We start from the raw sequence: 13781 nt of genomic DNA, 5'->3' as shown, positions 1-13781 counted from the left end.
TCCTCAGAAAGGTGAAATGGAAAGTTTGGCTTTTGAGGTTTAGATACCAGCAGCAGATATTCTTCTCTGCAGTCATTTTACAATGTCTCAACTCCCACTCTCCTCCCCACAGAAGGCCAGGGTATTCATCGTGCAGCAGGTAACCAATAATGCTCATCGTGACCTGTCATACAACACACAACACTCTAGCAGTAACCACGTTCACCTTCAGCTTACCTGTTTTATGCACTGCAGCCGGTCATTGGTCTGCTGTATGTGCCTGTCCATAGAGTTCATTTTGATTGTCTCCACTTGGCTTCTACCTGAAAGCCATTAAAATCCCTCGATCTGCAAGACAAAAAACACAATAAAGATCACTGAGCACAGTCCATGCACTTCTAACCCTTCTACAGCAAGTGCGACTGTGAGATCCACATGCCAAAGATTCGTCCTTCCAGGCGACGCTGCTGAGAACATCGCTAAAGCAATGGGGCAGAGCTGCTTTCAAGAACACCTGATCATGTTGCAAGATGCAAATAACAACAATAGTAATAATCACAATAATAATGACAGTTTGGGTTTTGCAAGGCCAAAGGCATGGGGATTATTCCTAATCTTCTTCTAGAAGAAAACACCATCTATAAATATTAAATGGATGGGATATGACAGAATATTATGTGGCCAAAAGGAACACAAAATGTGGGTTTTTGGCTGAAATAATATGTAGGCTCTGGAGTTCTGTACTGAAAATAAAAGCAACAGGTATGCTTTGGATGTCCTGTGATATTAAAACTAGCAGACCAATTTAATGAGTCATTGAAAAGGCTGTGACAATGGCTGGCAAAGGACTTGGATTCATGACTGAAGCCTCTCTGAGGGACTAACAGCTCCAGGCGCACTGCCCCACATCTGCAGGGCTGGTTTTCCACCGAGGGTCTGAGCAGGTCCCACCTTCTGAGAGAACTGGGCTCCCTGATACCTGCATATGAACAAACTACTTGCTGCTTCTGACTGAACACATCCTCCATTCTTCAGTCTAAAGCTGTACAACCTGAGGCAAACTAAGGCTTCTCTATGACTTTAAAAGAAATTATCTAGAAAATGGAAATGAAAGCTCAGAGTGGAGTTAGGACACAATTTCTCTGTAGCTGTAGCACCTTAGTAGTTGCCACAGCTGTAGAAAACCACCAGATGAGCACTGGCAACAATAAGCTATGAAGATCTGTGGCCCCCTAAGCACCCCGCTGCACTCGCCATGCCAGTGCAGTGCTGGTACAGTGCGGTGCACATCAGCGCTCTCCGTATTTGGAAATGCTTCTCCTGAGCTGCGTGTTCCATGCCAGGAATACGCATGAGCCTGGAGCTGGGGTGGGTGGGAAAGCAGAGCAGGGCACGCCAAGCACCTCTCCTCTCGCTTGGCCTGGCCTGCAGTGAGCCAAGGCTTTGCAAAGCAGGGATGGCCAAAACTCTGCTGCAGCTCAGACCAGGAGTGTCACACAAAGAGGCAGGCAAGCACGAGGGAGCCTCCTTGCCATTCCTCCCCTCTCTGGCCTTAATCTGTCTTCCTCTGTAGTGGCACAACAGCAGATCACACAGACAGGAGCCAACAACTAATCGCCAGTTTCTTCCCGTAATTCATATTACCCAGCACTCTGCACTGTAACTCCCATTTATTTATGTTTTAAGCAGAATCGCATGGGACTCCAGTCTGCACTTAATAAGCTGAGCAGATTTAAGTGCTTTTTTTGTAGAACTCACTTCTCAGTGAGGGGCAGAGAGATGCTTCACAGAGACATATATAAAGTCGCCTGCTTCAATCACTTTTTTCATGGCATCTAAAATGGAAATGAAACCATAAATATTGCACACTAGAACATGAAACCAGTCTTTGCCTACAAATTCCCACATCCTCCTACTATTACAGAGTGGCATAGCCTAAGAAGCTGCAACCCTGTGCTCAAGAATGGGCAGCCGGCGCAGACTCAGGAGCACACAACCAAATGCTGTATTTGTATACAACTTTACATTAGCAGAAGCAAGGTGCTGGGCTAGCTCAGCAACATCTCCAAGACACCCAGCAGTTTTGTTATTCAGAGGGTTGGCCAGGGCAGCGTTCTTCTCCAAAAAGAGAAGCAGCAGCAAATTTCCCAGGAACCTGCCCTGCTGGAGGAGCTGGCTGCTCACCGCTCCCACGATCTCCCCAGAAAGCACCTGGCACAGCCTGGCACCCAGCTCAGGAGTGCGGCTTTCCCACCCCACAGCCCCCAAGCATGGGGCTGTAATGATCAGACGGCCCTCAATGCCTGGCGCTCACACCCCACACCACTGTGCCTTGTTGATAACATCCCTCTGGGGCTCCTGCCAGATTAGGCTCAGGGAAAGGAAGTCTTTTCTGCTAGACAGCTCAACGAGGTCTTACAACAGCAGCTCAAGCTCCTCATCTCCCCACTCTAGAGACAAGAGTGTTCAGGAAAGCACTCCTGTCAGTAAATTATAATACTCACGAAATGGTAAAGCCAGTTTTACATACCGGTATAATCGATTGACTGCTTCCTTCTCTGCCACCTTCTCAATAGCAAACACCATCTGAAGGTTCTTTAGTAAATGTGAATTGATATATTTTATTCAAAGTAAGTAAGGCAGTCTTATCTGCCTGTAAGAACCCCAAACAAACCTCAGTAGCCATGAAGTTTAATCTCTCAGTGGACAGCAGATGTATTTATCAAGAGATAAGCTAGCCCAGACATGACACCACTTCAGCAGTGATCCATCTTACAAGCCGGGACACATCATCTGCATTTTAATTGACCATCGAGAAAGACAGAGAGCATGTCGAAAACAAACATGTACACATGTGCATAGGTTTCCTGTTGAAATATTTGAAGAAATGCAAAATATGGGATTTTTTTTTTCTTTAAAATAAAGAAGTCAGGATGTCTGTGCTTAACAAGCCAGCAGGTAAAATATCATATTTCTGGTTGTCACGGGATTTGTATTTTATTGGCATCACCAATACAAACTCCTCATTGCCGCACAGTTACATAGAGAAACCAGGAGCTAAGTTGAAAAGAGCATCTTTCCCAATCAACTGATACGCATCCATGACTTACACTGCAAGAAAGCATGGTTCCCAAGTGAAGTCAGATGCAGCAGTGCTCAGACTCAGGGCAAATCACATCAGGAGCTGCCTCTGGTCTTGCTGGCAATATAATTCAGGGTTGGGAAATGGCAGAGAGATTTCAAAGAGAAAATGGCCATGACCTGCCTTTGTGTATTGCCACTCATGCCTACAAAATCCTGCATGTTGATTTATGGGCTGTATATACAACAGTACGTGAATCGTGTACCTTGCAGTTAACTGTAAGCAAAAAAGAAGCTTGCTATCAGCTACCTGAGCTGCAGCTTACTGTTGTATTTGTCCAAATTGTCACATCTCCTGCACACAGACGTTTCTTGAAACTCGTCTGCAGAAGAACTGGGCTGAGCTGTCAAACTGCCTTTTGCGGCAGCCAAGGGGATGGCCAGGGGCAGGGCTGGGAGGCAGCCTGTGTGCTCCCTGCGCTCCTACACACAGGTCATACCATGTCTTCTGCAAATTGATCAGCTCTGCTTTCAACTCCGTGGCCTGCACTGAAAAGCACGCTCTGACTCACCCTTTCCCTGGTAGCTAGGAGTACTCTCACTTCCACCCCCACGCGCACTTCTCACTGCTCTCTGGCACAACCAGCCCTTCCCTGCCCCATGCTGGCAGACAGCCTCCACCCCTTCACAGCCTCCAGCTCGCAGCTTTCACCAGCTTGGTTCATTTCTTCCCTTCTTGTAAAGAGAAGCCCTCCTTCTCCCATGCCCATGGTCAGGGAATAGTCGTTTCACAAACCTAATGATCAAAACTGCATAGGAGGGCTCACCTCGTACAATGACACGAATGCTTACTCTGTATTCAGAAGGTCCTGCCTTGTATCCCCAAACTCATCCTTACCTCTCCATCAGATACATCAAAGGGGCATCAAACAGGAAAAAAATTTCAGTGAGCGTACTGGGTCTAACTCATTTCTGCTATAATAAAAGTGGAACTCATTAGCAGGAAACTATTATTTTCTAGAAATTGTTCTTTCATAGGCCTCAGAATTAAAAGATTAAACATGGGTAGTGAAAATTATCATATAGATCTTAAGTTTTACCAAAGCAGAGTAAGTGTTTTGACACCAGACTGTTTTGCCATGAAAAAAATACTAGCAGCACTGCATTTCCAGTAGCTACACCTACTACAGTGATACTACTGCACACCAGTCCAGGTCCCCACAGGCTCATTCACATCCTGAAATATCAAAAATGTACTTTCTGCCAATCTTGTACTGTTCTGAAAGTGGCAGCAAGATCACCTTACTGGAGAATAACGGTGCTTAAGATACAGAAAGGTTGGTGGGGCCGCAGAAGGGCAGCCCTGCACCCAGCTAAGTGGAGAGCGCTTATCAGGTCATGGGTGAAATGACGTTGCTGGCTCTCGTGCTCACCTCTGGGGCATCAGTGCAAGAAATCATGCTAAGATGCAGGCACAGCAAGTGGCTCACGGGACAGCAGGGGACGTTGCTGATCAGGACTAAGGGCTCTGAGAAAACAGCCCAGAGAAGGGAATTGCACAGGGTGCTTCGTAACAAATCCCCTCTATTCCGTGCCCACATTAGCCAGAGAGCTTGTATGCTGCTGCTTTATATGCTAGCTCCATCCAAAAGGATAAACAAAAAAAAAGTGTTCCCAACACCTTCTGGTTGTTCAGCAATAAAAAGCTCCATTCTTCTGCTGTTGTTTCTGAGGTAAAGACCCAATCTCTCTTGCTCTTAAAAAAAATTTTAAAAAAAAATACATGAATTGTTCCTTGCCTTCCTTCTTCCCTCCCCTCTAGCATGCGAGTTTATAGCCCTAGGCAGTAATTAAAGAGCCCTCATTTACATATTTATGATGTCTCAAAAATGGAGAATGTGTTTTTTTAAAGGAACAGATGTATCGACCTGTTAGACTTTTTTTTTTAACCCTAAGTGTATGGAATCCTATTTTGTTAAACCATTCCTACAAAATACTCTTCCATATTAAAAAAAGAATGAAATCGCACAGCAGCTAAAAGGAAATTTCACAAGCTTCTGCTACACTGCATTGGCTAAAATTTCAAGCAACGTGTTTGCAAATACTCTATCCGAAACTGGACTTCCAGTAACACATTTGTGAAGAGCAATTCAGTAAAACGTGCTCTCTGCCAGTCTTTCAAAAAAAACCCAAGCATTTCATCACTGTTTCAAAACGCTGACATTTCAGAAAACACTACAATTTGAAAGGAAATACGATTTTAGTTCTGGGTTTGGATAACCCTTGCTCAGAGGGACAGCTGGAAACAAGCAGCAGTGAAGCTGCTGCCTCTTTCCCACCTCTTTCCCCATCCTCGCTGTGGGACTGACACAGAAGCATAGGAGAACAGCCAGAGAACTTGTCGCCCGTGTCCAGCTGCAGGCACTGCAGGTGATGCTGCCCTGCCATGCCTGAGCATGGGCATCCACCTCTGACCTGAGCCACTTCCTGACAAATCAGGGAATATTTTAGCAAATAATTTTAGCAAATCCTTTCCCCCATTAAGCCATTTTGAGGTCATTAGAGAAGTCACTTGGAAAGCCAAGAACGTGCTGGTGTAGATAGTGGTTAATAAATCATATACCATTAGGCTACATGAAAGCATATGCCTTGAACAACAGCTGATTTGAACCTCTTCAGGGCATTACATGCTATATTTTTTTAGATTTGGTAACAAAGAGACGAACAAATAACGTGTTCACTACAAAAGAGAAAAAAATAGCTCCAAAAATAATTCTGTTAAAATTCTAGTGGAACAACGAAAAGGAAAGGCAAAAGGAAACAAATTTTTTTTTTTTCCTGCCTCTCCTCTTGATTTTTCTCTTTGAGAGAGGTAACAGCAGAGCTCCCACAGGCACTGTGCTGAGCAGGGAGAGCTGCTGCTGCAGGAGATGGGCAGCAGTCAGGCACCCCAGTGCTCACAGAATAACGTTGAGGTGCTGGGCTCTCACTTTTACAAGGGTCAGGTACATTGGCAAGGCATTATAGGTAAAAGGATCTCATTTGGAGCCATTTAGAACTGCTCAATGGAAAAAGGGTGAGAAAAAAAATAGAAAAAAAATTGTCAGTCATAAATTGAGTAGGAGAGAGAGTAAGGAAAGAAGAAAATTGTTCCCTAAGGAGGAACTGAACCACAGCAATTTTTAAATATCTTCTTTTCCTCTCATCCAGGCCCATCCCACCGCAGAATGCAAGTTGGCTCGTACTGTTGATTCAATCAGCTAAAACTAATAATTTCCTCTATGTCTCCAGTACGCTGAGGGTCGTAAGAGAGGGCAGACGATTTTTATCTAATAAGCGACTTTGATCAAGCAACAAGGCGAGCTAGAGCGAGGGCAGCAGAGGACGGCGCTGGCTAATTAATCCGGGAAGGCGCGGGGCAGCGAGGCCGGGGCGCCGAGGCGGCAGTGTCCCCGCCGCGCCAGCAGGGGGCGCTGCAAGGCCACGGCGCCGCCTGCCCGCCCGCCCGCCCATTGGGACGGCGTCGCGGCCCCGTCTGCTGCCTCCCACGACGCCTTGGAGACATGTCCCCGCGCTCGGGGCGTGCTGCTCGCCCATAGATGTGGGGAGCTGAGACAACGGCCGCCTGATTCTGCCTGGCTTGGTAACTTCTTTTTCCTCCTTTTTTTTTTTTTTTAACATAGTTTTTTAGAAGTTGTTTCTTGAGCTATCAGTACAGATGTGTCAGAACACTATTAATTACATATAATCGCATTAATTCTGCGGCATTCAAGACAGTGCTCTCTCCTAGCAAGAAAACTGGAAGAGACAAACCTCAAACTATTAAGGTGCTATACAGCTCTGCACAGAACCACATCCACGTGCCTGCACGCTGCAGCAAATGGTCTCCAATTTAAGCCTGCTTTTCAACAGAATAATTTGCAAAGAGGTTCTTAAATATTTTCCTTTCATGAATCAAACTGCAAAAAAGTTTAATATTTATCCACGACAACTATTTTATTTCCCCTGCTAGATATAGTGCTCGCAGGAAAAAAAAAAGAGAGGGAGCGAGCCTAAAATGTCAGGTGAAAGGCCATTTTAATCATTAAACACTTGAAAAAGGAAGTGGTTTTAATAAAGCTTTATTTACTATAAGCTGCTAAATAGCTACTGCTACTGGCTTTGAGCTATTAAGACGGGCCAGATGTGAGACAAAGCACCATTTGTTACGCTGGGTGAGGCAGAATAGCGATTTGTGCTGTGCTGCTTTCCATTGTTGCTCTACAAATGTGCAATAATCCCCAGAAGACTTTCTATCATCTTTGACTGAGCGAGGGAAGGCGCGTCCGTGCGCCTGCCTGTGCAGGCTGCCAGCGGCTGGCCAGCGAGCGGGAGGGGCTGCGCTCGCTTGTGGGGGCTGGAGCCGGCAGGGCTGGCGGCGCGGCTGGTGCTGAGGACGCTGTTCCGTAGCCCTCTGCTCGGGAGCGTTTTTCTGTACAGAGCCTATTCTATGCGGGCACGAACAGCCAGCCGGATGCACACAAAGCAAACCCACACATGCTGTTGAAAAAAAAGGCAGCCTGACAGCTTGCATAAGCAGGCCTGCTGGCCTCCTCTGGGAGGAGCGGCGTGCGCAGGAGTTGTTCCATCATGAAGCACATCTGCAGCCTGATTACAGCAGCAAAGGTAGCAGGGCTGGCTGGGAGCGCACCGAGCGCTGCCATATAACCTGAGCTGCCAGAAATGAAAATAAAAATAACCTCCAAGAGTGGGACTGCAGGGACCTACTAACACCGCATCTCTCCTTTGGAGTGCTTCCTCGAGCCTGGATGAGTGGAGCACAGCCAGCACCAGGCCTGAGGCACAGGGACCGTCCCCTGCATGGCCAGCACCGGGCCTGAGGCATGAGGACCATGTCCCTGTACGGCCAGCGCCAGGGACTGTCTCCTGCTGGCTGAAATGAGAGGGTTCCCCAGGGCCGGAGGAGCAGCTGCACTGCACCCAGGCCAGAGTAATTGCCCTGCTGCACACTTCTATTACAAGGTTGGTTCCCTGCACTGCGTTCCACCCAGCTCCTCGTGCCCTCAGCTCTGTCATCTTGTTATCTTTAGGGAGAGCAGGGAGGGAAAAGGACAGCTTATAACAGCAAGAGGTAATAACACAAAATTAAAGGCAGAAGTGCAGGGAAGTGTGCTCCTGGGGAGCCTGGTGCTGCTCTCGCAGGCTCCGTTCACGCCACAGAACTGTGAGAGCAAACACTTACAGCTCCACAGCAGCAGCCTCTTGCTGCGGTGCTTTATTAAATGGGCTGGGGCTTGCAGGTAAGCAATACTAATCCTCATTGGGACAGCTACAAGCATACGAGCCATCCCTAAAAGCTTGCAGTGTCATTTTATAACACTGATCACTCAAATGCTGAAAAACAAAACAAAACAAAAAAACCGTCTCATCGAGAAACTGCAAGTTCCTAAATTGAGAATCTAGCATCTCCTCCTCACCTTTTGGGCTTAGCGCAGAGGAAATGAAGTGAGATAAGAACTGAAACACCTTTGCATTCTGATATGTGACATGCACTTATTTACCTAAAGAAAGCATGCTTCTCTCAGAGATTTCGTTGTAACACCTGAAGTGTTTGTTGAAAATTCTTTGTGTTTGCTTACAGAACGCTGCCATGGGCATGAAGTGCTGCCAGCATGATCTGACTTACATGCATTTTCAGGGCTGAGCACACAGAGTTGTCTAAAAAGAATGCATATGAACTGCAAACTTTTCCCTCATCTTGCCAGACATTAATCAGCTGCAAAAGAAAGCCAGATGGTTTGGACATATTCGTTCAAGTTACTTGCTTCAAACCTAAAAGAGGAGCTACAGAAGACAAACCAATAAATATTTACTAAAGGTCCAGAGGAAATGGTTAACAGCCAAATCTGTACACAGATGATCTCAGGAAGTGGAGAGGAGGACAGAGGGGAATGGCACAAGCACAAGTATTTGTAACAATTTAACAACAAACTACCAGAAAGAGAAGAAGTTATTTTGTATTTGCTGCGCTCCAACAACATCTCTCTGGAACCAGACATCCTGCTATATAACAAACGGGGGCAGAACCTCTTGGGTCACCCTAAAGAGAGGCTCCTAGCAAGGAACATCTCAAGTCCACTGTGAATTAGAAACGAGAAGGATTTGCATCCTGACACCAAATGCCCTCCTCCTTATCTGATGAAACTAGGCATGTTTTGGAAGTTGAACTGTGGCATTTGAAAGAAATTGCCGATTTCTTCCTGTGATACTGCATCCTCAGGAGTTGTATTCCCCATTACTTGGTGGCTTCAGAAACAGCGTAACAATCCCCATGCCCACACCCCATGTACCAAATACACACATGAGGACAAATTTAAACTCCTTTTTTTTCAGCGAGATTAGCATCACGAAGAAGGCATACGATCACTTAAAGTAGTCGTTATTTTGTCTTTGTAGTCTATAAATCTAAGATTTATTTTCCTTTTCTTCGGTCCTATAAGAATGGAAGAACTGCTCCCAAGACCAGTAATTTCTGTTATGTCACCAGGGAATGCACCAATCCTGGAGAAAATCATTCAGGGAGAGGGAAAGAGAGGAGGAAGAAGGAAAGCATTACCTCAATTAACAAAGTCTCTGGAGAGCAGAGCAACTGAACTGCTGCTTTGGGACATGGGCTCTAATAACTCTGAGATCTACCATTATCCCCATCTCTTCTGATGAAATTTAAGTAAAGATTTACCCAACTTCCCAGAATGGAAGCAAGATAAATTCCAGGAGGACCAGCAAAACCCATAAGGGCTAAATAGAGCTGAAGAAAGAAGGTAGAAATTAGGTGGCTGTGAATTTATGTAGCCAGAGAAACAGAGGAGACAGCGGCAGCAGAATTCTAATTTTTGCATTGCTTTAGGGGCCTATTTATTTCAAATTATGACGAGTTAGTGCTAGAGGGAGATGGGCTTTTTTTTTTTCTTTTTTAATAAATTATTTTTAATTACACTAAAGATATCAGACACCTAGACACAACAAAACTATAGTTTTTGCACTATTTTATCTGCTTCATTTTTAGACAGCTGACCTGAGAAACATTCCATAAGAATCCTGTAGAACATATAGGAAACAAACTAAAAACCAAGGTATTTGGTTTTATTAAATTGTGCTGCAGACAAATGTCCAGTATTTCAAGTGCCTAACAATTCCTAAATGATAAAGAAACCTTGCTGGCAGTCTGAGAAAAATGTTCCACGTTGGACATGGGAACCAAATGACTGTGTATCCCTCAAGGAAAAGGTTTCTTGTACATGTAATGCAAATACTGGAACTTTATGAGGAAGCCTAGACATATTTTTGACATCTCATAGTTCATTCTGAAAACAGTGTAATTTAAAAAGTAGTTCCAGCTGCAGCACCTTCACTCCAACAAAGTCAAAGCTGCACACATGCCTACTATTTTATTATCTACAGTGTCGTTACTGCTTTTCTTATAAGTGCCTATAATTCCAGTAAAGTTGAAATTCTCTTACACGCCCAGAGCACAAAGCACTGCAGGAGCTTCATGGAGCTAAGCCTGCTGCCCTCAGGAAAGACTGTTGCTGAAACAGCAGCTATCGCCCGTACTGCCCCACTGCTTTCTCACTGTCTTATCACTTGGGATGACCTTTCTGTCTAGAATCTGGTCTGTGAGGAGTGCCACTGTCACATACCTACTTAACAGACGAAGAGAATTTTACACGTATCAAGCAGTAAGTTTCACTCTGTCAAGAATCTTCACTGACAACTCAGTTTTCAAAAGTGTGATGAATTCCACATCAAAAGACATCACCCGCCATCCACACACCTTTGGGAACAATCAGGAACTGATGTCAGTAGCAGTACTTCTGGAAGCACGGATCTGTTAGCTCTCCCTCCCTTAGGTCTCACCCTCAGGTGAGCAAATCCAAAATGGCATTTGGCGGAACATAACACAGGCACTGAGAAGGTATTTCAAAATCCTTTCAAGTGTTTCACTGCAGCAACTGTACAAATGCTAAACTGGGCTTGAACAAAAACCCTGGAGAAGGCAAAAGCTAGGAATCAAGGGGTACCCTGCGAAGGAGAGGGGGACATAGGCTGTGGCATTGCCACTGGGACCTGCTGGGGAGCGAGCCTCAGAGTCCTCACCAGCGATGGTCGTCTTGAATGAAGCAAAGCATGCAGGCTTCCTTTATTTATTACAGACAATGCAAACAGAAATGTGATTCCTAATGAATTATTTACAGCGTGGCCCACAAATTAAGATACCTAGACTGTCTTGTATTTTCATACCACATCATTATTACCAGGTATCTGCCCAGAAGCTTTTTCCCATACCTGCAGGGCAAAGCCAGCCCTGTGAACAGAGCTCCGAGCTCTCCTCCCAACTAGCAGCCGCCCAGCACTTCACTTCCTCAGCTCCTCTGCCTTCCCAAGTACACCGAGAGCTCCTCAGGGTAGATGTTATCTCCACCAAATGCACGTACAGTGCCTGACACACAAATCACAATTTAAACCAGGGCTACAACAGGATAATTTAACATAAACAATGAGAAATGATAAAATAAAATCTGTAATGTATGTATTACTGTGAGGTAAGGATCAAACAGCTAATATATATTACTCTTCCTGGAAATTCTAATATACAGCCAGACTTCCAGATATATAATTAAATTAACCTGATAAACTTACATTACACATCCAGATGACATCTAGATTAAAGTAATTTAAGTCCAGATGGCATTTTCTTGCCTGCTACTCATACCTTTCCTTTCTTATTTTTTGTTTAAATGCCTATTCCAGTACAGTGCAGCAGACCTAAAAAGCTACACACTTTTATTCTCTGTTTCCAGGGCAAAAGTACGCACTCCAGGTCAACTTTGTAGCCTTCAATTTTTTCTGAACCCGGCCTGATCAGACATACTCTGGAGCTGCTGAGATTTTTTTCACTGCCTTCAGTAGACCTGAAAAAATTTAGGGGGATGCATGTCATCATCTAGCGATGTTGTGACTTATTTTCATTGTCTATTCCCATAAATCTACATGTGTTGTTCAACATCTGTAACCTCCACAACTGCTTTGTAAAACTGAGCAACAAAATCGTTGTTTTTCTGAACAGGTATGTGGGAAGATACCCCACTCAAGTGCTGCTTTCAGTCTGGGGAGACAAACTTGCTCCTGACTACAGCTGTGGATGTCCCATCTCTTCTACAGTGGGAAGCACTTCAGGTGCCCTATGACAGGGTCTCCAGATGTCTTGCCCAAGGTGACAGCAGAGGCAATTTTGAACCTATGACTTAAGGACCAGGCAGTGCCCTAACACCTAATCTGTTCTTCCTTGGATATCACAAGATGAAAATCTTAAAAATGTCAATCTGTGTTGTCCTGCTATTTTTTCTAGCTGATGTTAGGAACAGATATTCATTCTCTACAAAGAATCAAATTTTATAACTTTCTCATTTATTTTCAAGTCTCTCAAGCATCACTAAGGCCATCGGAAAGTTAATAGCTGTCATCTATTCAAACCAACTGTATCAGGGCACAACTCTTTGAACACAGTCTTCGTTCTCTTCCTGTTGTTTTATTTTCTGTATATGGAAAGGATTCGTTTATATTACCTGTAACTTAAGTTTCTTTAGACCTCAATATCAAAATGCAAGTGCTTTTAATATATCCCACCTGTTCTGGAGCTGAGAACTAATGGCCATCACCCAGACTGCGATGCCTTAAACAGCTACCCAAAAGAAACCCCTGCTTAGTCTCAGCAGCAAAATTCTGGGAAGTTCTCTGGCCAGCCCATGAAAATAAATTGCCAGTGTAATGTTTTTTGAATGAGCGACTTACATCATGAAAACCAACCAAGTTGCTATTTATAAGCTCTTGATTAAATTAACACGCACGAATACATACATATGCACACATGCGCAGATGCAGGAGGCCAAAATGCTGTGGAAGGAAGGATCTATATATATATATGAAGGCATGTAAACACTTTCTTGCAAGGTTGAACAACAAACCCTACATGTTACAGTACAAAGGAGAGAAGTTTGCACAAGTGATATTTAGCAGATTTGTCTCAGAAACAGGAATTTTATTCTGCAATTTAATACATCTACAATACAGAATGTGCCTAGATTTGACCTAGATTTTTCTGAATCATTCAAGGTATGAATAGAATGCACTAAACTATAAAGGGAAAATAATGAGCCATTAGATCAATTTCGTATGATATTGTCACATCCCTACTTGCGAGAAACTGAATATTTAAATTAGCACAAAACATCAATTTAACAAAACCCGTGAAGTAATTGAAGGAGTGATTCCGCACCGAGCACAACAGTCCCCTAAGCACGGCCAGCTCGGTCCTCCAAGCAGTGCAAAGATGGGGCGCAGAAGGGAGGGAGCCTCCTAGGACACTCACTGGCAAGGAAAATATCAAAGTTGGAAGGTCACACAAACTGCTAGACATGGAGACAAGATCTGTCAAAAAGACAAACTACCTAACAATTTTAACCTATTGGCTAGAGCTGTCCATGTCAGCATAATGTTAACATATATTATAACCTCAGCACAAAAAAATCTGCCTGGATAGAAGTGAACAGCAGCAAAACTCCTTCCTTTAACTCCTGTTTAGAAAGGAACCTGTTCTAACAGAGGCTGAAGGAAGTATTAGCTTGCTGCTTTTTTCCATCTGACCCCAACAAATTTTATCT

General features: G+C 44.4%; 1 protein-coding gene across 5 annotated transcripts in view; it reads right to left on the bottom strand.

Moving 5' to 3' along the window:
• The window catches only part of ZMIZ1 (zinc finger MIZ-type containing 1), a 333239-nt gene that overhangs the window by 156947 nt on the left and 162511 nt on the right, over positions 1-13781 (bottom strand). For all 5 annotated transcript variants that reach the window (XM_021398381.1, XM_021398386.1, XM_021398384.1 and 2 more), the window contains one exon: positions 217-327. In XM_021398381.1, coding sequence (XP_021254056.1) covers positions 217-276 — 60 coding nt within the window. In that variant the 5' untranslated portion in view covers positions 277-327. The remainder of the gene's footprint in view (positions 1-216; positions 328-13781) is intronic.

The sequence above is a fragment of the Numida meleagris genome, chromosome 5 (genome assembly GCF_002078875.1).
Source record: "Numida meleagris isolate 19003 breed g44 Domestic line chromosome 5, NumMel1.0, whole genome shotgun sequence".
NCBI lineage: Eukaryota > Metazoa > Chordata > Aves > Galliformes > Numididae > Numida > Numida meleagris.
The sequence above is the reverse complement of the archived record's forward strand: the minus strand, read 5'-3'. Positions and strand labels throughout refer to the sequence as shown.